The following is a 26051-nucleotide window of genomic DNA, read 5'->3' on the forward strand; positions in this document are numbered from 1 at the left end:
TTGAGATCTGCGCGCCCTGTTGTTTCTAAACAACCTTCTTTGATAGCCTTAAAGTTGCTGACTCTTAGGCATGAGCTGTATTGACGGTGCCTTGCATTTCATGGGAATAATTCTCGCGAACAAGCCCTATTGCTCGGCCCGAGTTTGCTGATGATACCGGGCCGAAGTCGTTACTCAGCAAGTCCGTCCCACAAACAAACTATCTAAGCGGCCGCTGCACTGCCACAACGGCTCCAAAGCAAACGTCACCTAAACATCGTGTAGTCAAATACCGCGTTTTAGATCCCGAATCCTTCGAATATTTTTAGGTAGCGTGAAACAAATCCACGTGGTTTGTGGCTTTGCTCTGCAGCTTGATGCTCTATCGTTTGGGGCTAGCAGCTGGTAACAGCAGTCGGATGATCAGGAGCAGAGATGAAATGGGCTCGGACGATACTTGGGACGAATGATGTATGTTAGGGATGGAACTCCTAAATGCCTAGTAAAAACGGACTTCTTACTCAAGTTCCTATGTGTGCATCCAGCGAACTAGTGACAAGGTATTGAAAGACCACATTCGAAGGCGAACAGTTGCTATGCGATATCTCAGCAGTGTCTTCATGTGAGTCCACCGCACAGCCCGAGGGGATCATAACCCATGTACATCAAACAGCACCATACGATATTTTTGAAACACCCATCGTGACTTTATGGCCTATGAAAGCTCGTATTTTCTCTGTCGGGCATGCTTAGAGGTTAAAATCGGTCTTCCATGGTTGATCATGACCAACAAGTCCACATGTCGGCCGCCGCTAGACGCATGTAGCAAAATATGTGCCATGCCAAGTCGGCAGTCAAGATATTTTCCGAAGCTTCTAATAAGAACATTGTACAGATCCGCCAACTGATATTCAACATGTATAGCATTTTGGCTACGTTTGTATCTTGATCACAATGCTGATAGGACATAACCGACGGCTCTTTATCGTGTACGCCTCCTTGGCTAGTTTGTGGGTCTTTTTGTTCCAACTCTGCAGGCTCTACACCTTCTCCGACCCTTCTTCCTTCTTTTATGACTCGGCCCGAGCCTACGAGACGCGATACAGTGCTATTCGACAGCGGCAAGCCGATGAACTGCTCGACGTGGCCGAACACTTCCCAGTAGAAGAGCTAGCGAAACTCCCCCCTTTCAACAAAGGTACTGAAGCAATACCACGAAACTCGAGTAAGCGTTTATGTGTCGGCATACCGAGTGTCACGCGAGAACGAGAGCAGTTCCTGCCCCGAGCCGTAGCCTCGCTCGTCCAAGGTCTCAGCCTCGAACAGAGGCAGGCGATACACGTCGTCGTACTACTGGCAGACGATGATCCAACTTCCCATCCTGCCTTTGGGAGACGATGGCTTAACCGCTTAGCGGACGAGGTCCTCTTCTACGGCAACTCTTCGACAACTGACTGTCCCGACCGGTACCGTAGCGTCGCGTCGGATCGCAGCCATGAGCTCCTCCGAAACGACCGAGTCCATCGCGATTACGCTACATTGATGGCCGCCTGCCAAAAACAAAGGGCAGATTACTTTGCTTTGGTAGAAGATGATATCATTGCTGCGCAAAACTGGCTAGGGCGACTGTCCACTGCCTTGGACAAGCTCGAACGAACCGAAGACGCAAAGAACTGGCTATACCTACGACTGTTCTATTCCGAAACATACATGGGCTGGAACGCTGAGGAATGGCCAACATATCTCGTCAATTCGTTATCAGTATACTGTATCGTCTTGGCCCTCTACCTTCTGGTGGTGGCTATAGACACCCGACGGAGATCCCAGACCTTTCACCCAAAGTCCACCATCTGGGCCCTACCGCACCTGACATTCTGGACGGCGTCTTTTATCCTGTTGTACTTCCTCTCTGGTCGTCTTGCAGTCAATCCGTATCCAACTGGCGTTCATGAGATGCCGAACTACGGGTGTTGTGCACAGGGTCTAGTGATCCCTCGGCAACATCTGGACGCGCTTGGCGCCGCCCTGAACACCGCGTCCGATGCTGTTGCTGGCGACTCGCTCATAGAAAGCTTCGCTGATAGCCATCACCTTAAGAAGTACGCGATCACGCCAAGTGTACTGCAACATGCTGGAAGGATGGGGTCCTCAGATGTTGGGGGGACTCGCAAGATAACGTGGAACTTTAGTTTCGAGAAGACGAGCGTCAGGAGACCAAGGCAGTAATAGACTTATCGTGTTCAATTCAAGTTCAGTCCACATAAGATAATCATATCAGGTCACCCTCAGCAGGATCCCTCATCAGACTCTCCCAAAGGTCTTGTCCGTATGGAAAGACCATCTGATAACCCTCACCGGGATTGGCTTCAACACCGTCGTCATCAGCTAATGCAACGCAACGTATGGTATCTCCAATATCCGCTTCAATGTCCGATGAGAACCTCGATGTACGCTCGAGCTCCATCAGCGCGTCAAGTAATCGAACTCCTCTCCTGGCGATCGAGCTCGCCTGTGCTTCCTTACCAATAAACGCTTTACCGTACTCGACATGAGCTCGTAGCCTCTTCCAGTCATGCGTGAGGGCATTCTGAGCCTTGAAGAGTAAAGCAAGAAGGAGAGTGATTGAGCAGCTGATCATGTACGATAGCGTAGTCCACATTCTACGGCAGATGCGTGCCTCAAGACAATCAGGCCATCTCTGGAATGCTTCGATGCTTCGTTCTGCTATCGTCACGCACGACAACTGCATCGGGTCACTGATCATCCCAGACGTGATCGAGGACACTAACTACTTACCTGAGAAAACGCGTATCGCCTGTCGCGAAAGCATGATAGTTGGAATTGGCGATGAACAGTAAAGATCTGTTACTTTATCAGTCAGGAACACCGGTACATAGTGAATCTTTACCGACTTTCTGAGCGATACTCATGAGAAGCATTGCTGGCATTAGGGCCGTAGGCAGACCATCGATTGCGAGGTTGTCGCTTGGTGTAGTATTGACGTCTCGTAACGTATCAGACCATGAGAGATACAGGCTCTTGATCTCCTCATCGGCTCGCACGACTTCATCATATTTTCTATCAAACTCACCAGCCTGTGTTGTGCCGACTCTTAGCATGCGATCATGATGTCTCCACATAACGATAGCCACTGTGGAATTGCCGTCAGCCTTTATCCTGAGTTCGAAGTGGCTGGCCTTACTTTGGGCAAGGCAGTTCGTCCAAGTAGTAATAGTGGATATCTCAGCTGGTTGTATATTAACTCCGCCATCTTTTATCATGCGTTCCTCATCATCATGACAGTTAGCGGGCATCGGGGTGTTGAATTGTGAATAATGAATCTGGCATGTGTTTTGGAATGGGATCTGTAGCCAGTCGTACCGCACAAGAAACCACCAAACTCGCTTTCGCACTTCGCCGTCGACGGCCTCGTCGACACCGGCACCAGGGTTATCGGTACCCAACCTATGGAGGTTCAGACATTGAGCGATGCGAATAGCAGCGGATACGAGAACACAAATGAGGTCGGACTTGTCAAAATTATGAGCAACCTGAACCAGCAAGCAGAGTGTTTGAACCGAGGTAAGCTTATGCTTATCCATGAACTCGGCTTTATAGAGCATCTCTCTGCTCCTGTCAAACAAGACACGCGACGCTTTGCTGTCAACTTGTATAGCGAAACATCAGTCACTTGTACAATGGGGGTTGCCAGGCAGCTCACCTGTTATCGGCTGGGGTAGAGATGATAGGTAGTCGCTGTCGAGATGGTAGAGCGTTTGCTTGTGAAGCGTCAGATTTGCGAGTTAGGCAGCAGGGCGCGCATCTTACTGAGAGAAGAGAATAATAAAGAGCTATCCAATTTCTATCACACTCAATTTTGAGAATATTCTCATCAAACTCGCGCAGAAACGTAGGCATATGAACCGTGTTATGCATCCAGGTCAAATGCATCCCATGAAGCGCTAGCAGTGAGCGAGCATTCTCGGCAGGTAGGAAAGTATCCCACTTTTGAACAGGCTGCGTCATGGAGGTGGAAATAGACTCTCGTCCGATAAATTGGTTGAGAATACTACGTCGACCGTGGGTCAGAAACTCTAGCACGGCAGCAGCTTCGTTGGTCAATCTTGTGTCAGGCGTCGACAGCGAAGCCAAAAGCTGTTCAATCATTCGCTCATCAATCTGCGGTAGGAAGTCATTACTGCTTGCAGCTCTGCTGCCAGGTGCAGTGTTGATAGTAGTGCCAGTAGCGACCTCCTCGACCGAAGTTGGCGACACTTGTGCGAGACTGGCCGCTTCTGGGAAAGGTACAATTACAGGTGGCGGGTCATCCGGTGCTGTAGAGATCCTGGAACGCCCTACCGAACGCCTCGAGACAACAGTGACGGGCTCTCGCTGACATTGTGCAGCTTTATTTTGGCGCACACATGCGGTGCAGGGAATAGTCTTGGAGCATTTGATCTTGCGGCGAGAGCAATTAGTGCAGGCGAGAACTGACCGCTGACTGCGTCGGACTGATCTCGGATTTGGCATGTGTAATTATTTCCGGTCGGCCGTGTTTGCACAATTATCGCGGGTGAGACATTTTGAACACGGCCGAGATTTGTGGGTGGATCTGGTTTGCATCCTCATCCGGCTAAAACCCGGCTATCATCACTTGCGGGGGGATCCGATGAAATTTGTTAACGATCTGAGCATTACAATCCGGATTACATTATTCATCGACCAGGAGGTTACTGAAAGGTTTCTGGGTTGCCATTTAATGAAAGTAAATGTTGCCACACCCTGTATGACTGAAATTGGCATGTTTTTCATGTGCAGTCGTAGGCATGGTTACGTATAAATGCATCTTGTGCAAAACTCGGCCGAGCTACGAGGCCAATAGCCAGGTGATAGGCATCCTCACAAACACGATGGGACATTAAATGAATAGATTACTTTTTAAATGCCGTCCTTGTACCTTTTTCTAAATGCAGCCTGCTCATAAGCTCTTGTCTTATCACAATATTTCTTCCCTTACATCCACATCGCCATTCACTGCCAAGTACCCAATATTCAACTACCGCTCGGGCTACCCTACATCATCTCCGTCATCAGCAATGACTCAAAGCGCTATGTCTCTAGCCCGCACCAAGATTTGTGTCTACTGTGGAGCAGGCACTGGTGCCAGCCCGGATCACATGGAAGCTGCCCGGGCGCTCGCTCGTGCGATGGCTGCGAATAATATCGACCTTGGTGAGTGACAGTAGGGATAGCCGATTACTAGAATGGGTTCCCTGAGCAATTGACTGATACTTTGTAGTTTACGGTGGCGGAACTGTTGGCCTAATGGGAGAGATCGCCAAGACTTTGGTCTCGATTAATGGGCCTCAATCTGTTCATGGCATTATTCCCGAGGCCCTCGTCAAACACGAACGAGCTGGTTCGCGCCAGGCCCAGAATATTCCTGATGAAGCAGTGTTTGGCCGAACTACCCTCGTAAAGGACATGCACACGCGAAAGAAGCTTATGGCTGAAGAAGTCTTTGCAGGAGGTCCTGGAAGTGGTTTTATTGGTCTTAGCGGCGGCTTCGGAACCATGGAAGAGATCTTCGAGACGACGACATGGATCCAGCTTGGCATTCACAGTCGGGGTATCGTTCTTCTCAATATTGATGGCTATTGGAATGGCATAATTGACTGGCTGGATAAGGCAGTCGAGGAAGGATTTGTGAAGCCGGGAAACAAGGGTCTTCTCGCTGTCGCTGAGACTGGTGAAGGCGCTATCGATGCGTTACGCGAGTACAAGGTATCGAGCTCGATCTACCAGCTCCAGTGGGGGACTCAATAGAAAGTGGAAAAACAATAGAGCCGATGATTCCAAGTATTACTTTGGTTTAGTTGACAAGGTGAAATTTTGAGTGATAGTGCCTTGTGCAACGCCTGCCAAGACCCCATAATGCCTTTCAACCTCTGTCGACCAATCGCCCACAGGCACTAACAGAGCTGAAAGCTGAGCCTCCTAGACATACATGATTCACTCTCTTCAACTAAGACTCATCTTATCATTCCACAACTACAGCAGAACCGATGACATGGCGATAAATCAGAATTTCCCCTACGAGAAATTACCCAACCCTCAATCATTTCGGCTCCTTGAGATCGAAAATGGCGACAGCAATTGCACTGTCAGATGTACACTGAGATTGCACTCACTGGAAACGGCACCTTCGTATCAAGCTTTGAGCTACGTATGGGGACCTCCAGCTACGACCAATGGCAAATCGATTCAATGCAATGGTCATAACTTCTTCGTTACTGTCAATCTGTACGGAGCTTTGCATCGCTTGCGGGAAATAAGCGATTGTCGCTCGATCTGGGTCGACCAAATCTGCATCAACCAAAATGATCTACAGGAACGATCTCAACAAGTCTGTATCATGAGAGATATATACAGCAAAGCTCAGCTCGTCAACGCTTGGTTGGGCGCAACGGAGTCACCCGAGTCTGCCCGTGTTGCTGACATGATCTCCATAATGGGATCTGATAGTTGGCCTGGCACGACGAAAAGCACCGACCCTGTTGGCGATAACGCCTTGGAATCTCTCGGCCTGCCGAAAAAAGATTTTCCGACCTGGGTAGCCTTCCATAATATGCTCGCCCTTCCATACTTCTCAAGAGTGTGGATCGTCCAAGAGATCGCCGTAGCGAAATCCTGTAGGATCCTATGGGGGAGAATCATTATCCCTGGTGAGACCTTTCGCAGCTCTACAGTAGGTTGGCTTTTGATACCTAGGGTATTGGAAATTTCCGCTACAGTGCATGCTGTGAAAAACGCGGCCATGCTCCTGGTAGGAAACCATCAAAGCAAAGAGTGGTCTTATTTGGTGGTCAGGTTCATGGGACACCAGGCATCAGATCCCCGCGATAAAATATATGCATTCATCGGGCTCGCAGACCAGACAGGGTACGACATCGTGGCAGATTACAATAAGCCTGTTCTGGAAGTTTACCAAGACTTCGTGCGCACAAACATCGCTGTAACCGGGAAACTTGACATCCTGCGCTTCTCCACGGTTCAGAATCTCGATATGAAAACAGGGCCTTTATGGGTTCCGTGGTTTCATAGCCTGCATAAAGAGCCAATACATTTCCAAGACAGAACACATAACTCTTCGAAAGACTCCAAAGCCAAAATGGGCGAAGATACAGATCAAGGAGTATTGACCTTGCGGGGAATACATGTTGATACTGTCGTCATAGCGATAATGCCGTTTACGCCAAGTGCAGATTTATGGGAGGAAGCCAAGGCCAAGGCTTGGGAAATAGATCCACGCCTCTCAGAGGAGATGATTCTGGACTCATTAGGATGGAGCCCTATTACCTGGATCTTACAAGCGTATGAGATGATGATGCAACATGAAGACGTGATTCTTGCGAGAAACGGTGCTGATTTGATTACACTACTACTGAGAGCATTGACAGCCCGTATGGATACAAACCTCTACCTATTGGATTTCAAAGAGTACCTATCATCTGCTCTGTTACGACTTCTTGTTTCTCAGGATAAGAAAGAGGAGACAAGAACTCTCATCACGCTCCTACATCGTGTGCTTCAGGTTCACCCACCAACACCCGAAAGACAGGCGCTTTTCGACGATAAGGAAGAAATACAGCAACTAAGAGATATACTGACAGAAGTCTACGATAACGAAGATGAAATTGACTCATCTGTCGAGCTGGTTAAGGGTTTAAAGATTCCACCACCCACGGGTCGAAAGGATACACCTAACAGCTTCAAAGATGCGATGGAAGCAGATCGGATGTTTTTCATAACGGAATTAGGGTCCGTTGGCATCGGGCCTATGTCAATGAAGCCTGGAGACCATGTTTGTGTTCTTTATGGTGGATGCACGCCTTTTGTTGTGCGACCGGTGGACGGTGTTGGTGAAGATTATTTGTTCCTGGGGGAGTCTTTTGTTAATGGGCTGATGAATGGAGAGGCTTTGGATGACGAAAGTGCTATTGAGAAATGGCTCCGTTTAAGATGAAAGATAGAAGACTTGCTACGCTCATAGAGGCTCTTGAACTCAGATTAGTCCAGTCACAATTTAGTCTTACGACTTTGAGGTATTTATATCTTGCTGACTAGGTAGAAGACAGGGTCGAACCCATGCCTGATAGCTCCTGAGCCACTAGCTAAAAGATATTTATAGAAAGAAATATGTGAGGCCCCCAATCGGGACTGAAACGACAGTAAGCTGCATGAAAAGCGAACAGCTGATTGGTTGTAGGACACAGCTGAAAAAGCCGTTATCTTGGAGTCAAGGACTTATTCACAGCCTGATTTCGGTCTTCAGTACATAAAAGTAATGCCACATCTTTGATCGCGGCCATCAGGTCTAATTACCACCGACCATGGAGCATAAGTCATATTTCAGTTACCCCATAACCCAACCCTTTCCCTTCCGCTGGTTCACACCAGTCGCTGTCATTGGGGGTATCGTTTTCATCGCGCTCTTCACTTTGATGAACTTTGCTTCGAGTAGCTATGAACTCATCGTGCAGAACTCTTTGGACCCAAATGCGACTGTTTCCAGGCGTGGCTTGCTGCATCGCTACCCATCCTTCCTGACCACCAAAGTACAGCCCAAATGCCAGCCCGCCACGTTACCAGTAAACAGCGATTTCTTTACCAACAACACGGCGTTGACGTACACGTTGACAAGCGTTTGGGAGAAGGGAAAAGAAGAACAACGAGTCATTTCGCCGGCCCTCACGTATCACAGAAATATCCTGCAGGACTGCTCTGTTCATTCCGTGGAAATCGACTTTGATTCGTTAGACAGAGCCGGAAAACAGATCGGCTTTTGCGAATGGGGCGCAGTTATACGGTCGTACATCTCGTGCAGGATTGACACGCCCGCTGGAGAAGTCTTCTTCAATATGACACAAACCTACGACTACGTTCCTGAGACCGTCTCCTTTGATAGCCTCGGCAAGTTTCTCGGTACTGGGTTCCTTAGCCGCAATAAGACAACGCAAGCTAGCCTCTGGTGGGGCGAGTCCCTGATGTCGACGTTCTGGGGAGAAGTGACACTGATGCTCCAGGATCAGCGCGGGGCTATCAAAGACGATGATGACAAGATAGAACTCAACAAGGGGACCGTTTCTTTCATGATCAACGACACGTACCCTCGTATTGATGACCCCGGCTTCTTCAGCCTCGATTATCGTTTCTACGGTAGCAGAATCAATGAAGTGGCCTGTTGCCCAAGTCTGCCGCTTCCCTTAACGGCAAAGGCCCTAGATAAGAGCGACACTTACCCGAATATTTGGACAAAAGCAGACTCTCTAGCAAAAGCGGCTTATTCCACAATACTCGTTGATCTCGGGCAGAAAGCAGGCCCCAAATCCAACATCCTCACTGACACCAAGTTGCTGACACGCTACACGGAAAACTTCTCAACGGCCCGCATGGCGAATCTGAGATCAGGTCCCGCAAACGACAGTTACAGCGCCTTGAAGAAAACGACGGGGAGCCTGGGTATTACGCCATCTGTCATCGCGACAACGTACATCTGTCAGGTCCCGCGGCTCAAACCGGCGGGGAATCTCATCGTTGCTATCATTGTAGCTGATCTTGTGCTACTCCAAGTTGTATGGCAACTCTATAAGCTTTCAGCGGAGTTCTGTCTTGGTAAGAAGAATCAGGAGACGGCTCCGTGTGAGAGATGCTCTGATGTTGGGCAGGTACATGATGCTGTACCGCCGTCTATGCCGAGCCAGGAGAGTGGGCTGGAGTATTATCCGTTGATGAACACGCCGCGGCAGAGCGATGGTTTGTTGACGGGGGGTAGAGTTTGATCATAAAGGCTCAGCAGTCTGCAGATTATCACTGCACAGCCCTCGGGCGTTTGTTTAGACTATTTGATTAAGGTTGAATGGCAACCCGTGTAATGACGTGCCTTGGAATCTTCCATCCCGCTTGAGGCCCGGCGCTAATGCAAGTTGCTGACATTTAAGGATCCACTCCCGGCGGTAACACAGACACAATTCTTGTCTCCGCCTGCACAAGTTTGCCTTGCTCTTGATGATTTTAAGAATACATCGGACAAACGCTCGGCAAAACTTATCAACTGGAACGGCTTGGCATAGCCAAGCCTCGAAATTGACGATGGTGAAGTACGCGGCCTGGTTTGGTTCATCCACTGTCATGACGCATCTTCAACGTGGGAACATAGACATACAGGATATGAGGAATATATAACTATTATTTCCTGTGTGGACTGGAGACATCCATCATCACACTTCTCATTCAGTGACTACACTGAAAAAGTCCGTCATGAAGTCCATCCTCAACTACGCGGCCCAAGGCATCGTGGCCTTTGCAGCTGTGATGCCAGCCTCCGCGCAGAACCTCTCCTACGGCGCCGACAACTTCTACCGTAGCGAAGACGTCGCTATCCAGCCCATCCACTTCAACACTATTTATAACACTACCATTGTCGGCAATCTCTTCACCGCCAGGAACGCAAGCCTCAATGCCAGCTCCCCCGCCATTGTCGTCGGCCATCCCATGGGCGCGGTCAAAGAACAGTCCGCCAACCTGTACGCTACGAAGCTGGCAGAGGAGGGCTTCATCACCCTGACCCTCGATCTCCCCTTCTGGGGCAGAAGCGACGGTTCCCAGAATATCGTATCGCCCGATTTCTATACTGAGGCCTACAGCGCTGCGGTCGATCATCTGGGTACTTACAACTTTGTTGATCGCGATCGCATCGGTGCGCTTGGAATTTGTGGAAGCGGGGGATTTGTCATCAATGCGGCCAAGATTGACGCTCGGATCCAAGCTATCGCTACTGTTTCCATGTATGACATGGGCACCGTGAATCGCCAGGGTCTGAGAGGAGCTACGTCGGTAGAGCAGCGCAGAGCAATCATCGCCAATGCATCACAGCGTCGATGGGCTGAAGTCGACGGAGCACCGACTGGATACGTCGTTGGCACTCCAAACGAACTCACAAGCCAGTCTGATGATGTCGCCCGTGAGTTCTTCGACTTCTACCGCACCGTTCGCGGCGAGTTTACTCCCGAGGGATGGCAGCGCAACCAGACTACTCACCCTTCACTCATCACCAACGTCAAGTTCCTCAACTTCTATCCATTCAACGACATTGAAATTATCTCCCCTCGTCCACTTCTCATCATCTCTGGCGATCAGTCGCACTCGAGGGAATTTAGCGAGAACGCTTATCGTGCGGCTGGTGAACCTAAAGAGCTTTACTGGGTTCGTGGAGCTAGTCATACCGATCTTTATGATCGCACTGAGGTTATTCCTTTTTCTAAGCTCAACGAATTCTTCCAGGAGAACCTCGTTTAAAGCCTGTATGAGATAAAGACTTTCGTATCCTCATTGGTCGCGCCAACGCATTCTTGGCGTGTTTTTGTTTACTTCTCTGGGTCATATGCTCAATGCAGACAACACCCTCAACTTTTCTCGACACGACTCTTCCTTCGACTATAGAAACAAATATAAGTATCTTCTCATCATCTTCAAGACACCATATCTATTCAAAAGATGTCCCATTTTCGGACATGTCATTGCCAATCGCCTGTAACTCAGTAGAAGCCCCAGTTTTGTATCAGCAACTTGCATTAGCGCCAAAAATCACAGTGGTTGTAGCGTGTAAGCAAGGTGCATTAGTGCAGATGGCATGCAGTATATGATGCGATCGGAATATAATCATTCAATATGACATTCTCAAGTGTGGGTTTTTTAAACAGCAAATTTCTCGAGATCTTTTTCCAACTATCATTTCAAATATCTTCGTAATCTTATACTCTACCCATTCGCACGATTTTGAAGCTATGGGATTCCCAACTGCCCCCAAGCCCAAGACCCCTCTTGGTTTCCATCGCATCCTCTCCCCCACGGCTGGAGTCAAGGTTTCACCAATCTGTCTCGGTGGCATAAGCATCGGCCACGAGTGGAAATTCTACACCGGCAAGAATGAAGAGCCATTTGCCCTCCTTGATGCTTTCTACGATATGGGCGGCAATTTTATCGACACCGCGAGTAACTACAACAACCAGATGTCAGAGACACTCATCGGACAGTGGATGCAGGAACGCGATGTCAGAGATCAAATGGTGATTGCGACAAAGTATACTGCAGGTTATCGTGCGTTCGGCGACAATCCTGAGCCTTTACAGTCAAACTTCACAGGTAACTCTGCAAAGAGCATGCATGTCTCGGTGCGCGACAGTTTGAAGAAGTTGAGGACAGACTACATCGATATTTTGTATGTTCACTGGTGGGACTATGCGACGCCAGTAGAGGAGGTAATGAGAGGTCTTCATGTTCTCGTTATGCAGGGAAAGGTCCTTTACCTTGGTATCAGCAATACCCCATCCTGGATTGTTGTCAAAGCCAATGCCTGTAAGTCTCGCAGCCCTGCCGATGAATAATGGTGCTAATTTAGACAGACGCGAAACAGCATGGCTTGACTCCATTCTCCATCTATCAGGGCAATTGGAATGCGGCTTTTCGCGACATGGAAGGCGATGTGATCCCAATGTGCGAGGACCAGGACATGGCGATTGTGTCCTGGGGATCACTGGGCACTGGGTCGCTACTCACAGCCCAGCAAAGAAAAGAAAGAGAGGCTGATCCAGATGCACCAAAGTCTCAGATATCGGAGGTCGCGATAAAGACCAGCGAGGCCCTGGAAAGAATCGCCGACCGGAAGGGAACTACATTACAGGCTATCGTAAGTTCATGAGATTGTGCTTATGTCGAGCGAAGAGCTGACTCAAAGAGGCATTGGCATATCTATTCCACCAATCCACATACGTGTTCCCCATCGTAGGAGTCAATACGGTTGAACATATCAAGGCTATGCCTGATGCCCTGAAGATTAGACTTTCGAAAGCGGACATAGATGAGATTCACGAAGCATCTCCTTACAATCCAGGGTACCCCATGAACTTTACCCAGTATATGCAGCCGGTCAAATACGACTTATCCTGGACGCCTGCAGATAATCAGCAATACCAAATGTCAGCTTGGATCGATGCCCCTCCCAAGCGCCTGGTAAGTCTTCAAAAGTCTTTAAATGGGTCGGTGAGCTAACTTCTTTTTAGCCATACCAACCGAGGAACTGTTAGATGTTGTTGCAAGGATTTGGGCGAAGACGGACATTTCTTTTGCCAAATGGGATTTTTTGTTGTGTAGATACACGAAATTATTCACGAACAAAGTCTAGGTATCAGGTTGCTCCACTCCTTCTGAAAGCGTCGGATATCCGATGAAGCTATCCCGCTCGGTAATGACAAACCGGTGATTTCTTTTGCTGTGTCCAGGGTCATGTTCGTTGGCGGCCGCCCTGACAGACGCCAACGACAGACCAGTCTAATAAAGCTTAATTTGCGGGCTTCCAACGGTCTGGACGAAGTCATTTTCGGGAACGGTTGCCGTCGCTCGTCATTGGAGCCTTTAATTAATTCTTGCCTAGGCTCTATGGGTTCTGTATTTGCGACGTCTCTCATTCCGGCGCCTCATACCCGGCTACCCCATCATACTGCTCGCTGAAGCAAATGAGTAGAAAAATGCCAAAGAGCGGTCACGATGAGAGCATAGACTACGATTGTGCTGTCGTCAAGTAGGTTGTGATAACTTCAGCGTATGGAATTGGTATACGAGGTACAGTACCATTGTGTGGATGGCGACAGTTGTTAACACTACTTGGATGGATGCAATGTGCTTTGACGCCATGTCAACACTATGGAATTTATTTCCTATGAGAGCGTCAATTCATTAGACGGAGAAATGCGGTACTTGATGCGCTATGAGTCGGTAGATTGATCTCGGTGTTCCAGTCGAATGCCGCAGTGGGGAGATGTGGAGTTAAGGCTTAGAAATGGACCCACTACCTCACGATGCCTCCCACTTTGCTTCTAAGTGGCATTGACGACATGTCGAAGCTCAGTAAATTGAGAAACATCACGAATTTGTATATATAGAACTACCATGCCGCAATCAAAAACAACATCTACACAGCAATCGATCAAGCAATCACAGCAAAGACCTACAAGTCAACTTACAAACATTCTCAATATCTTCCCCAATCATGCGTCTTACAACCATCGTCCTGGCACTGCAGTCGATTGGACTGATCAGCGCCAGAGCAATCAACCACTCCGGTCTCCGTGTTGAAACCTTTATCAACCATGGCTCTTCTTTCGACATGGTCTCCTCATTGATCATTGGCTCTCAAGCCGCCGTACTGATCGACCTGCCCATGGCAATTGAAGGAGCAGAAGCCCTCGCCGATTGGGTTCGCAACACGACCGACAAGCCACTTGTCGCTGCATTCACCACTCACTTCCATCCTGATCACTACCTCAGTGGTGGTGCACTGTTGTCGCGATTTCCGGAGGCCAAGTACTATGCCAATTCCAAGGCTGCGGCTGAGATCAAGAAGGAGGCAGCTCACAAGGTACGAAGGACGATACCATGATGGTGGCAATTACTAACATTGAACAGGTCAAGCTGATGAAGGGTGTTCTGGGTGAAAAGTCCATCGTCAACAAGGTTCATCTTCCTACGCCTTACGACTTCTCCTTCTTTACCCTGCCCGGCGACGAAGCCACGCCAATCCACTTCTTGAACCCTCTCACAGGCGACACCGTCGACGAAACACTCTTCTGGATCCCCTCTATCAAGACCTTGATTGCTGGAGACTCCGTGTACGGTCACGACATGCACCTCTGGCTCGCCGATTCTTTAACCAAGGCCCTCACAGAATCTTGGCTGTCAACCCTCGATTTGGTCGACTACCTCAAGCCAAATGTCGTCATTCCCGGTCACAGTCTGTCTAACAAGAAGTTTGGCTGCTCAATTGATGTTGATCATACACGTACTTATCTGAAGTATTGGCAGAAGGAGATTGAGGCCAAGGGTCTTGATCACTTTACGCCTCAGGCTATTTTTAATAAGTTCAACAAGCAATTTCCTGGTCTGCTCAACTTGAACTCTTCTACCTCGGCTTTCTTGCTGAACAGCACGGCTGAGCAGTTTGGTCGTGGTGGAACACGCCAAGTTCACTACATCAACCTCGCTGCTTATACCGATGTTGAGGCTCTTGATGGATGGACCATTTAACCAGCAAGGTGACGTCTGAGTTAAGGAACGAGTGATCTTGAGGAGTTCGTGTTTGGACAGTTTCTGTATGTGTATCGGGTAGTTGGTGTATGTATGTTAGTTGGGATAGAGTTGTTTTTAGATGGATTTGTGTTGAGGAAAGGAGTTGTAACAGATAGAGCTGAAATAGACCATATCATTCGTCATCCGTCGCAAGTTAGCCTCAAAGCGCATCCAATCAGAATAGAGATCAATTTGTCAGCACTGCTTCCGCGGAAGACAAGATAAGCCCATGTCAGCATCAACTCTCCCAATCACTCATTTTTCCTTCCCTCATTCTTAACCATAGCGTTAAACATGCCGCCAGCACAAATGACCAGAAAGGTTTGCCGCCGTGTCTTCCTGGCCAAGGTAGGAAAAATGCTGACAGCATCTGACAGGCTTGCGACGTCTGCTACCGCAAGCGGATTCGGTGCGACGGACAGAAACCTCGATGTTCCCATTGCGTTCTGTATAAATCCGACTGTACTTTTCAAGCTACGAGTCGTAAAGCTGCAATCAGAAAACAACCCGAGAGGACCGCGGCGGCTTTACAGTCTCAGGTGCAATCGCTTGAGACGAGTCTTGATGAAGCGCAGCAAAGAATAAAGGAGCTTGAAGAACGATTAACACAGAAAATTGTTAGCCAAGGTGATCGGTCCCGTCTGGGCGAATATGACGTCAGTTACTCTGGAAGGGCTTCTCTTGATTTGGGCCTTGAGTTACCTCCTCAACACGAGGTCTTATCCGGAGTCAACAAATTCCTTGCAACTTTCAACACTATCCTCCCCCTCTTTCATCCACAGAGACTTCTATCCCGGGTCAATTCATGGTATGAGCAGCCCCATCAGCGAGATACATCGACTTGGGCGGCCATCAACGTGGTTCTCTCCCTAGCATATCGCCATATCCCAGACGAGGAGAAGCCACCCAACTACAGTACCCTGCACTTTATGAACAAGGCTCAATCAGTTCTTAATGATATCATGTTGGGAGATTCAAGTCTTCTAGACGTCCAAACCATTGTCGGGATGGTCGTGTTGTTACAAGCGACATCAGACTTAAAACCAGCTTCGGCTCTGATACCCATTGCTTTGCGTCTTGCTCACGGGCTGCAACTGCATTCGAGATCAAATTCTGATCATCTGAGTGCTTCCGAAACTTTGGAGCGAGATCGAGTCTTCTGGATCGCTTATATCCTCGACCGAGACATATCGATGCGCACAAAGTTACCTCCTATTCAGAGCCAAAATGACATCAGCATTGATTGGCCATCGGCTACACCCGCTGATGGAGCTGGTATGCTATACACAGCTGACAATTTATCTAGCTTCAGCTTCTTTCTGTCACGTGTGCAACTTGCCCATATACAAGGCGAAGTTTATGAAGCAATGCTATCCAAGTCCCCCACCGCATCCGACGTCTACGTCCGTTTTGATAACGTGACCCGAATTCACCAGATGCTAGATGATTGGCTTGCTCGAATCCCTTTCGAGTTTTCTCCCAGTGCCATCACTCAAAGCGGGAATGCAAACCTACAGAGGGCCTTTGGTGTTTTGTACTCAAGCCATCTCACTTGTCGAAGTGTTGTCTGCAAAGCTCATGCCATGGAAGCACAATGGATACCAAGTCTTCAAGATTTTGGAAGAAAAGCAGTCGAGCAAGAGGCAGTTACAGCTCCACGGTTGCCAGTGGGTTGGCATAAGCTTGTTCATGAGTCTCGCGAATACATCGAACTGTTCATAGCTATTAATCGTAAAGATCCTGCATTTATCTGGTAAGCCCCTTCTTTCAATCTACTGGCAGTTCAGCTAATCTCGAGCTTCTAGGATGACTGCATGTACTTACATCTCTGCGGCGGTATGCCTAACAGCCAATAGCCTCTTCAACCCTTGGCATACAAAGGCCGGGACAGATGATCAGTTGATCGACCCCGCGTTTAGCTTTCTGGATGATATAATCCTGCAAGCACCGCTTCCACAACTAAAGCGTTTACGTCATTCGTGGGATGAGCTGCTGAAGAACTCCCGCGAGATGTCATTTCGGAATGCTGTACAGAATGTGGATTGGCTAGAAGCAACATGTAGCTGAGAATTTAAATGATATCAGAGTGAAGATAGCAATAGATTTATCATTCATAAAACGCTTATATTGAGATGATGCTTAGCCCTACGTGCCTCATCCGTGCAACATGTTGTGGTGTCTTTTAAATACATGTTGCCATGATGCCGTACCCCATCCTCCGCGGAACAGCCAGCTGAATCATATCATAGATATAACGTTGAAGAGATGTTCCGCGGAAGAATAACAGACATCATGCTTATGAATGAAATAGAAATAAACCTGTTCTGCTTTATTAGTATCCACCCGATACGGGGGTGCGGTGCCTATATAATTGTCGCACCCAGGAACGAAAATTCCCCAACAGCAACCTATTCACTACTTGCCAATTTCTTCCATTTTCCCCCTACACAATGGCACCTCTCCCACTACCAGGATTCACATCATTTACCAAGTCCTGGCATGCTGAGCCATACCCATTCATCTCACCAACAAGACCGGAGCTCTCAGCTGCTGGCAAGAACGTTGTCATCACTGGTGGAGGCACCGGACTTGGTCAAGCTACTGGCATCGCCTTTGCTCAAGCTGGCGCCAAATCTATCGCCATTGTCGGCCGAAGGGTTGAATGTCTCGAAACTTCATTAAAGGCTATTCAAGCTGCCAACCCCTCGGCCCAGGTTCTATTCGAAACTGGCGATGCCACCAAGCTTGAGTCCATAAGCACCGCGCTCAAGAACATCGTTGATAAAATTGGCAAGATCGACATATTCATCGCCAATGCTGGCATGTTACCAAAGGCTGGTCCAGTCTACGGCTATGACGAAGCTCAGCTCCGCCAAGGTCTTGAGATTAATGTCATCGGCATCTTCAACTCTCTCCAAGCATTTCTCCCCCTCGCAGCCCCAGGTGCAAAGGTCATCTACGTCGGCTCTGGGATAGGTCACTGGACCCCAATGGCTGAAGTCCCTGGTGTGTTCAGTTACGCCGCCGCCAAGGCAGCCGCTTTGAAGATGGTTGACTACTTCGCGTTCGAGAACCCACATATCCATGTCGTTAGCATCCAACCTGGGATCATTGCGACAGGAATCAATCCCGACCTCAGTGTTGGTTTCGATACAGGTTTGCCCCCATATTCGTCTCCCATTATTACGTCCGAAACTAACAAGATCAGTGGAGCTGCCAGCTCACTTTATGGTATGGCTTGCGTCAGAGGAATCTGAGTTCTTGAAGGGCAAGTTCGTCTGGGCGAACTGGGACGCTCAAGAGCTTCAGGCGCGAGCAAAAGAGATCAAATCGACTATGCTGTTGAGAATCACTTTGAATGGGGTTGATATGTAGGACTTTGTTAGTTCGAATCACCTCACATGAGCACCACGTACACAAAGGCTCAGTTAGTTGAGTAGTGCTAGAATATTTATGGCATTTACAAGAAATCTGCATGGATCTCCCAATTCGCTGATCTCGTATACATTTCCAAGACCCTTAGCGTATCATCAACGTCGGCTATCGATGATGAGATTTATACTCCCCGCGACCCATCAAAAAAGATACTAAAGATGAAGGCTCCTTATTCTTTGATTCAAGCTTCTCTCCCCTTCTCGCAGGAACCTTGACCTTCTTACTTTCAAGATTCGGTTTATGATTAGGATAAAAGGAAGACGGCATCGACATGAGCATTATAATTTCCATTCCTGGTTCAACAGTGCTTTCCCACATTACTGGGTATATCATGTTACCGTCAGGGCCCATAAGAATATAATGGCGTGCAAGGACGGGTTGGTAAAGCCCTTCGACTTGCACGAACGCTTGTCTGATAACCTCCTCCATGCCCTGCGGCAGTCAGTATCAAGACGTTGTCGAGATAGGAAGATACAACATGCCTCCCATTTCTTGATAAGGTTATATGGAAACGTGAACTTTCGACCCACGGCGTCTTTGAAACGGATGACTGCATCGCTTTGTGCGGAAGCGGGACTACGAGGTCTAACATTTTCTGTTTCAGGTTTGCGCACAAAGGTCCTGGTAACCTCGGGGTTAGAAAGACATGTCCAGTCTGCTAAAAGTCTGTCGATAAGAATTTGACCTGCTCCCGGTTCGTAAATGGCTATCTGCAATTCCGCTGGCGTTCGCACCACGAGGTCCGTTCTATCAGACGCTGGACTCTCATTTTTTCCACCGCTATCCTGTTCATTAGTCTCTGAATCATTACCGTTCTTAGGGTAGTTTTCGAAGATAAGTTCAAAAAGCCATCTGCCTGTCCCGTCAGATGATCCATGGCCACGGATCTGGACCTGCCCCGTGGCATCGTCATTATCACTGCCGTAATCGGTCTTTGGCTGGTTTGATGTTCGGCTAGTCTCAAAATCCTGGTTTTCCGAGAGATCAACAAGACAATGAGAGGCTGCGTAGGCGAGAGTCTCCGACTGCTGGCGAAGGAGAGGGAGCTCTGACGCTGGTTCGTTGGGCTTATCTTCGCTGGCCGAAGTTGTCTGAGTAACTTGAGATCTGCAAAAGAATATTGGCCATCATAGTATCATAATATGACTCGAGAGACTACTAACTGTGCTTCCTTTCTTGTTCTCGCTGCAAGAATTAAAATGTTGAGCATCAACTGGATAGCAGTTTTATGGCTCTCAATGAGCGTAAGCTTGTACTGCACTTCTGACCGCCTCAGGCTCCATCTAAAGGTTTGAAAGCCCTTAATGCTGTCCATGAGCTCATAAATGTCATCATGTATCGCGGAAATACGCCGAGTTGCCGACTTTATCCGACGAAGAAGCTTGCGACTGCACAGATCGGCACTCTCTTGAAGTACGCGACGAAGTTCTGAAAGAATACAAGATAGATCTGAGATATTGCGCGCTATGTCAGCCATCTCACGCGAGGCACCGCGCGTCGAGGAGATAAAGTGGTATATCGCTTTTGAGAGTGATGTACCTGCCGTTGCAATGCCTGCAATACTGGCGATAATAGGCAGAGGGTCCATGGTGATCAACCGTGTCAACAAACTTGATATCAAATGGTCAGCAATGAAATGTCAAAGCTGTTCATTCCAACAGCAGGAATTAGATGAGGGGTTAAGCTGCCCTGTTGTCTGCCTTGGCGTCTCAATAACCAATCACGTTGTTGAACTGTGCAGCCTGATTTTTCGATATGCCCTCTTAATGAGACTGCTGACTGAATCTTATGCCTATGACTCAATGCATCTGCGCAGGTCGGTGCACAAGGATATTTCGACGGCTAAGACAAGACTATTCAGAGCAGACATGCCAAAGAAGCACGAATCTCATGATGAGGAAATATTCATTGTTATTATTTCTTTAGTCCTGGAAAGAAGTACAGGCTGCAACACAGTCCCCATGCTTTCACCGAAGCGCTTCTGTTCAGCAATCTCATCGCTTTCGCCTTCGAGCCTATTTTCTATGCCACAAACTTGCTACACTAGAGTTCAGATGACTAACTACGTGACTGGTATAAGAAGAGACTACCTGCACTCCAATTAATTGCTTTTGGCAGTCGGTGCACGGGCAGATTGAGGGTCATAAGCCGACTTGTTGTTTGGGTCGTGGCCTGGTAGAAGTTCGTGAATTTGAGACTGACAACGCTCAAACATCCAAAGATTGAAAGGAACCTCTCCTTCTATTCCCTTTTTGATAAATCTAAGCACTGTTACTACCCTGCTTTGCCTTAGCATCAGCCATCTCCTTCATGTGCCGTCGCTTTCTAGCTTCCCAGAGAGGATACACGCAAAGACATGACGCGAAAAGAATGGTCACGCCATTCCAAATCTGCGCACCCAGGAATGCACGGTTATGCTGACCGCCGTGGGCCTCATCAGCCGCCAGCGCAATCGGAGACCCAATCAATGCTCCAAACCCAGCCGCACCGTAGACGATGCCCATTCGAGTGCCGATGACAGCTAGTGAAGGGCATAGGTAGGGGATGATGAACGCAGGCAAAGTCGTGACCGCACCAGAGAAAAAGCCATATAGGATAAGGAAGACAGTGAAGCCGCCCAAATTGTGGACCGCAATCCAGCACAGAGCAAGGACGCCAGATACCATGACGTTGAACATGAGGATAGACTCCGCTCCCAAGATCTTTTTGTCCACTATGGCTGCGGGTAAGATTCGACCTAGAGCTTGGGCGGCGTTGAGAACGGACAACATGTAATACGAAAGGTCCTCCGAGACGGGATGGTCAAGACCCAAAAGACCAAAAGAGGGAGTAAGGATGTATGGCACGAGGAAGCCCAACCATATAAAGAAGGATGCCAACGTAAAGAAAATGAAGGCCTTGTCCTTGATGATAGACTTGTCGAAGAGCTGTCGTGTTGGCTTCTTGACTGCTTGTGTGCTGGGCTTGATGAGGATGGCAGCTATTGTCAGCGTGAAGAAGGTAATGAAACCAATTGTCCTGCAAGCCCAACCAAAGCCACCTGAGTCCAGCAAGCGGCGGACTACGATGGGGTAAATGATACCGCCGAAGGAGCCTCCCGCCGTCGCACAGCCAAGAGCCAGACCGCGGCGCGTCGTGAAGTAAAGAGGGATCATAGCAACGCTAGGGATGTACAACAGCCCAGTACATATGCCTCCAAGGACACCCCACGTCAACATGACTTGATAGTATTGCGTCGATAAGCTCAGCATCATAAGTGCAAAGGTGAGCATGAGACTCGAGACGACGAGGATGGGATAGAAGTATCCTTGATCAAAGAGCGGACCGGAGAAGACACCGATGATGAGGATCAAGGATACTTGGAGGGTACCGATCCATGATATCGCAGACGAAGAATGCTGTCGAAGGAGAGTCGTTTCGTAGTATGTTTGGAACACGCCGAAGCTGTTTGCTAAGCCGAAGTTGTTGAGGTTTATTAAAAAAGAGCCAAGGACTTGGAGCCATGCTGTTAGTCCACCATCAGGAGGAGGCTGATTCGTTGTGGATGGCTTCCAGTATCGAAAGAGTCCCTTTTCAGGCTCTTTTTCCTTTGTCAAAGTCGAATTATCAGAAGACATGTTTGCCAATGATACTAAGAATCTCTCCAGGTCATTTAACTTCTGGGGTTCAGAAGCCAGCCTTTATACTGCGTCTCTGTAGAGGTCATAGACCTGTCTGACGCTGCCTTGCCGCAGATCAAACCAGGGTGAGGTCTTGATAGTCCATTTTGAGATAAGTTGACAGCGGCAGACAACACGGTTTGCTGTTTTGGGCTTTGCCTTATGAGACAATGTCGATCATCGTTATGCCTTGATCTTTTGAATTGCCTAATCGAGAAAGCTTGCCATGTTCGTGCCAATGATTGGCTGTTGGGAGGCTGGGATCCAGTTTCAGGGCACTGACATCATTTTTGGGTGGGGGCAGCTGAAGTCTTGGTTGTGTTTGTCGGCCATCACCAAGTGTTAGAAAGGAAAATGCTTCGCGTTATTATGATAGGGGAAATGGCTCAGGAACAGAGATAGCACTGCATGATGTGAGGCTAAGATTATTCTGGATACGGTCTCATAGGGGATTTGTGGTCAGAATACGGCCGATATGAGCGTCAACTTGTTGGTCTAACATCGCGCCTGGAATTTGGTCGACTTTTTGTTCTGAAGCTTGACGAAACCAGTTTGACCTAGGAATCAACCAACAGAAGCAAGACCTACATCACGAAATATCTCTTATATAAGTGAGAAGAATAACTGGGTATTTTTCAACAGACCCAAGAGCTCAGATCCTGATGGCGCGAGTTATTGGTTACTGCAAATAATGTTTCTTGATTACCCTGTACTCCTCCAGTCCGCATAAGTTGCCTCTATAATTAGCAACGGCACAAGCCGAACTTTTGTCATAAGTTCTTCACTGGTCTTATTAACAGCTATAAACCACAAGTTCATACAAAACCCTCAAGCGAAACTCCAAATGAACAGAGGATGCCATTCGTCATCCACCCCAACTCAACGCTACAACGACCAAACAGACATTCATCTCTGGGGAAGCTTAAATAGAAGCATAGCTCGACCTTTTCTCATCTCCAAACCTTGCTTACACATATCGGCAGAATGCTTTCCCACATCACGGCATCTCCAGGGTGAACTCGGAGTCTTCTCGCACGAGTAGATGTAACATTGAGAAGCAGTCAGTAATTAAACACAATCCATTGGTTAGAACTATCGGTCTGTCCCTTCAATTTTGTTCTTTCAGCAGGGAACCTTTGGGTTTGCGGGCGGTTCGTACTCCACTATCCACTTTCCATGTGCCGGATATCCGTGTTGATCTTTGGCTGAACCCGCGAAGAAGTGCGAAAAGGCACCATAATTTGGGGTAGAGGCATTTGACGGGAACTGTCATAACTTGTACAATGAAAGCACTCAATACGAGATCTTCTGTAGTTGAAACATCCTATCACCTTTCACAGCCTCCTTCTCTATAAAAAGATGCAATGGCAAGTCCCGAGTTTGGTTCTCGAAGCCATCGTGGATATCTCCGTGTCTCACTGTGAGATGCGGGGAAGCACTAGCAGTCATCATCTCGCTGCAATTGGACGGACAATTTTATCGGGGAACTAAAATAGGTATCTCCGCGGTGATGCCGTTGGAATGAGGAGAAATAAAGTGGCGAATTCCCCGCAATCGGCACGAGATATCCGTCTGGAGGGTGCGGAGAGTACGCCTAGACCGTGGAGAAGCCTCCGTATTTCCCCGCTGGTCGTAGAGACGATCCCCAATATTTCTTAACCATAAATACAATGCCTATTTCTCCTTGGACATGTTTTGATGTTCCGTACCTTTGTGTCGAGTAGGATATCGCTGAGAAATTCTGCAAAGATGAAGTTCACCCTTGGAAACAGAGCCGCTATGGCGGATACGCCTAGCGAGGTTATGAACTGGCGCTTATACTGGAGTACCTTTGTCTTCGGTTCGTCTGCCTGCCCCAGTCGGTGATTTGACAATTGCTAACTTCTTCGAAAGGTGTTCTAGGTGCCAGTCGTGGTCTTGACGAAGGTCTCGTCGGAGGCATGGTCACGCTGAAGAGCTTCAAAGACGAATTCGGCCTCAATCACGGATCCGAAGAACATCAAGCCCAAGTCGAGTCCAACATCACCAGCATGGTTCAGATCGGTTCTATTGCTGGTTCACTCCTTGCATTCTTCCTCTGCGATAAGATTGGTCGTGTTAGATCACTTCAATTCCTTTGTGTGCTGTGGCTTGTAGGCTTCATCATCGTTGTTACGAGCCATGGAAGCGTGGGACAGGTTCTAGCTGGACGCTTCATTGCTGGCCTGGGTATTGGCATGACTGTAGTTGTTGGTCCAACATACCTTGCTGAGACTGCACCGCGGGCTGTGCGTGGTATGCTCACGAACATTTTCGCTGGTTCTGTCTACCTTGGTGTTATGGTTGCGTACTTTAGCAACTGGGGCGCTTCCATCAACATGCCTGACTCATCTCGATACCAATGGGTTGCACCTCAAACATGCCACATTGGCTTCTCTGGGTATGTAAACTTTCCTAGCTCTTATGTTCAACGGCTAACCTTCGGTAGACTACTTCTCATCCTATCCTTCACCGTCCCCGAAACCCCTCGCTGGCTCACCATGAAGGGTCGAAATGAAGAGAGTACCAAGGCTCTCTGCAAGCTCCGACAACTCCCCGAAGACCATCCTTTCGTCCAAGCCGAGTTGTACGGCATTCGCGAGCAACTTGAGCGAGAGCAAGAGGCCATCCTCGGTGTCTCCCGATGGGGCAAGATCCGTGAACTTCTTACAATCCCCGCCAACCGCTACCGCTTCATGCTTGGCTTTATGGCCCAGCTCTTGGGTCAATGGTCTGGCGCCAGTGCCATCACCATCTACGCCGCTGAGTTCTTTGGTGTTCTCGGAAAGTCTGGTCAGTCCGAGAAGCTCTTCGCTACTTGCATTCTCGGTGTCGTCAAGCTGGTCTCTGCCTATGCGTGCGCTTTCTTCCTCGTCGACTTCATCGGTCGACGTCGATCTCTGTATGCTGGTATTACTCTTCAGACTATCTCAGTCTTGTACATTGCCATCTTCCTCGCCATCGTTGGTACCAAGACTCTCGAGGATGGAACCTTGACAAGCACCCAGAAACATGCTGGCGTTGGCGCAATTGCAATGCTGTACATCTCTGGTGTCGGCTGGACCATGGGTTGGAACTCGTTCCAGTATCTAGTCAACGCTGAGATCTGGCCCCTTCGCCTTCGTGCCCTGGGTAGTTCCATCACCATGTGTCTTCACTTTGCGAACCAGTACGGTAACACCAAGGCTGTTCCGCTTATGCTGCTTCACATGACCAGCAGTGGATTCTTCTTCTTCTGTGCTGCCGTCTGTATCCTCGGTCTCATCTGGGTTTGGGCATTTGTTCCTGAGATGGCCGGACGATCACTTGAGAGCACCGATGAGCTGTTCTCTCTACCTTGGTACAAGATTGGTCGCTATGGAAACAAGCTGGCGCCAGATAATGAGGCTATCTTGGCGAGGGATGAGAAGGCTGAGATGAAGCGGGAGGTGGAGGTCAGTCAGCTGGAGCAAGCGTAAAGATATTGGTCTAGTAAATAGGAATATAATTTCATGGCAAACGTGGACAGAAAGTACTTATAATTCTAGTGTTCTACTCCTAAACAAACTCCATGAAAGCTGTAATGCCTCTCAATATTCGTTTTTATTCAGCAAGTCGTTTACAGTAGTCAAGAGTCAACTCTTCCCAACGACGTCGATGAGCGCCTTTCAGTAATGTCGTGTACTCTGTTTTGCCACTCCATGGCCTAATGGCGCACTCACCATTAAAGGCTTTTATCTCCCAGCCTCTTTTGATCTTGGAACCTCCCAACAAATAACCACCGAGTGATGTGGGGAT

At 48.5% G+C, this 26051-nt stretch overlaps 13 protein-coding genes across 13 annotated transcripts; 10 read left to right on the plus strand and 3 right to left on the minus strand.

Annotated features, from left to right (window-relative positions):
- Positions 1–933: 933 nt before the first annotated feature.
- Positions 934–2205, plus strand: FMAN_11802 (uncharacterized protein; the record flags this gene model as incomplete). The annotated part of the gene is made up of 1 exon (XM_041824514.1): positions 934–2205. One exon carries the CDS (start codon positions 934–936, stop codon positions 2203–2205), a length of 1272 nt encoding a protein of 423 aa, XP_041689986.1.
- A 43-nt stretch (positions 2206–2248) lies between these two features.
- FMAN_11803 (uncharacterized protein) lies at positions 2249–4509 on the minus strand (the record flags this gene model as incomplete). Its single annotated transcript, XM_041824515.1, has 6 exons — positions 2249–2722; positions 2776–2841; positions 2892–3130; positions 3182–3646; positions 3701–3758; positions 3808–4509. 6 exons carry the CDS (start codon positions 4507–4509, stop codon positions 2249–2251), a joined length of 2004 nt encoding a protein of 667 aa, XP_041689987.1.
- A 566-nt stretch (positions 4510–5075) lies between these two features.
- Positions 5076–5805, plus strand: FMAN_11804 (uncharacterized protein; the record flags this gene model as incomplete). Its single annotated transcript, XM_041824516.1, has 2 exons — positions 5076–5211; positions 5279–5805. 2 exons carry the CDS (start codon positions 5076–5078, stop codon positions 5803–5805), a joined length of 663 nt encoding a protein of 220 aa, XP_041689988.1.
- Positions 5806–6049: 244 nt separating this feature from the next.
- FMAN_11805 (uncharacterized protein) lies at positions 6050–8005 on the plus strand (the record flags this gene model as incomplete). The annotated part of the gene is made up of 1 exon (XM_041824517.1): positions 6050–8005. The coding sequence occupies one exon, from the start codon at positions 6050–6052 to the stop codon at positions 8003–8005; it is 1956 nt and encodes a 651-aa protein (XP_041689989.1).
- A 478-nt stretch (positions 8006–8483) lies between these two features.
- On the plus strand, positions 8484–9821 carry FMAN_11806 (uncharacterized protein; the record flags this gene model as incomplete). Its single annotated transcript, XM_041824518.1, has 1 exon — positions 8484–9821. The coding sequence occupies one exon, from the start codon at positions 8484–8486 to the stop codon at positions 9819–9821; it is 1338 nt and encodes a 445-aa protein (XP_041689990.1).
- A 478-nt stretch (positions 9822–10299) lies between these two features.
- FMAN_11807 (probable hydrolase of the alpha/beta superfamily) lies at positions 10300–11337 on the plus strand (the record flags this gene model as incomplete). The annotated part of the gene is made up of 1 exon (XM_041824519.1): positions 10300–11337. The coding sequence occupies one exon, from the start codon at positions 10300–10302 to the stop codon at positions 11335–11337; it is 1038 nt and encodes a 345-aa protein (XP_041689991.1).
- A 488-nt stretch (positions 11338–11825) lies between these two features.
- On the plus strand, positions 11826–13124 carry FMAN_11808 (putative norsolorinic acid reductase; the record flags this gene model as incomplete). Its single annotated transcript, XM_041824520.1, has 4 exons — positions 11826–12396; positions 12444–12727; positions 12778–13050; positions 13101–13124. The coding sequence occupies 4 exons, from the start codon at positions 11826–11828 to the stop codon at positions 13122–13124; spliced, it is 1152 nt and encodes a 383-aa protein (XP_041689992.1).
- A 962-nt stretch (positions 13125–14086) lies between these two features.
- On the plus strand, positions 14087–15120 carry FMAN_11809 (uncharacterized protein; the record flags this gene model as incomplete). The annotated part of the gene is made up of 2 exons (XM_041824521.1): positions 14087–14455; positions 14503–15120. The coding sequence occupies 2 exons, from the start codon at positions 14087–14089 to the stop codon at positions 15118–15120; spliced, it is 987 nt and encodes a 328-aa protein (XP_041689993.1).
- A 336-nt stretch (positions 15121–15456) lies between these two features.
- FMAN_11810 (uncharacterized protein) lies at positions 15457–17229 on the plus strand (the record flags this gene model as incomplete). Its single annotated transcript, XM_041824522.1, has 3 exons — positions 15457–15483; positions 15540–16915; positions 16968–17229. The coding sequence occupies 3 exons, from the start codon at positions 15457–15459 to the stop codon at positions 17227–17229; spliced, it is 1665 nt and encodes a 554-aa protein (XP_041689994.1).
- A 383-nt stretch (positions 17230–17612) lies between these two features.
- Positions 17613–18537, plus strand: FMAN_11811 (reductase; the record flags this gene model as incomplete). The annotated part of the gene is made up of 2 exons (XM_041824524.1): positions 17613–18318; positions 18371–18537. 2 exons carry the CDS (start codon positions 17613–17615, stop codon positions 18535–18537), a joined length of 873 nt encoding a protein of 290 aa, XP_041689995.1.
- A 165-nt stretch (positions 18538–18702) lies between these two features.
- FMAN_11812 (uncharacterized protein) lies at positions 18703–20185 on the minus strand (the record flags this gene model as incomplete). The annotated part of the gene is made up of 3 exons (XM_041824525.1): positions 18703–19029; positions 19128–19704; positions 19761–20185. The coding sequence occupies 3 exons, from the start codon at positions 20183–20185 to the stop codon at positions 18703–18705; spliced, it is 1329 nt and encodes a 442-aa protein (XP_041689996.1).
- Positions 20186–20858: 673 nt separating this feature from the next.
- FMAN_11813 (uncharacterized protein) lies at positions 20859–22214 on the minus strand (the record flags this gene model as incomplete). The annotated part of the gene is made up of 1 exon (XM_041824526.1): positions 20859–22214. One exon carries the CDS (start codon positions 22212–22214, stop codon positions 20859–20861), a length of 1356 nt encoding a protein of 451 aa, XP_041689997.1.
- Positions 22215–24005: 1791 nt separating this feature from the next.
- Positions 24006–25732, plus strand: FMAN_11814 (uncharacterized protein; the record flags this gene model as incomplete). Its single annotated transcript, XM_041824527.1, has 3 exons — positions 24006–24096; positions 24150–24675; positions 24724–25732. The coding sequence occupies 3 exons, from the start codon at positions 24006–24008 to the stop codon at positions 25730–25732; spliced, it is 1626 nt and encodes a 541-aa protein (XP_041689998.1).
- Between the last annotated feature and the right edge of the window lie 319 nt (positions 25733–26051).

Source organism: Fusarium mangiferae (assembly GCF_900044065.1).
Source record: "Fusarium mangiferae strain MRC7560 genome assembly, contig: FMAN_scaffold018, whole genome shotgun sequence".
NCBI lineage: Eukaryota > Fungi > Ascomycota > Sordariomycetes > Hypocreales > Nectriaceae > Fusarium > Fusarium mangiferae.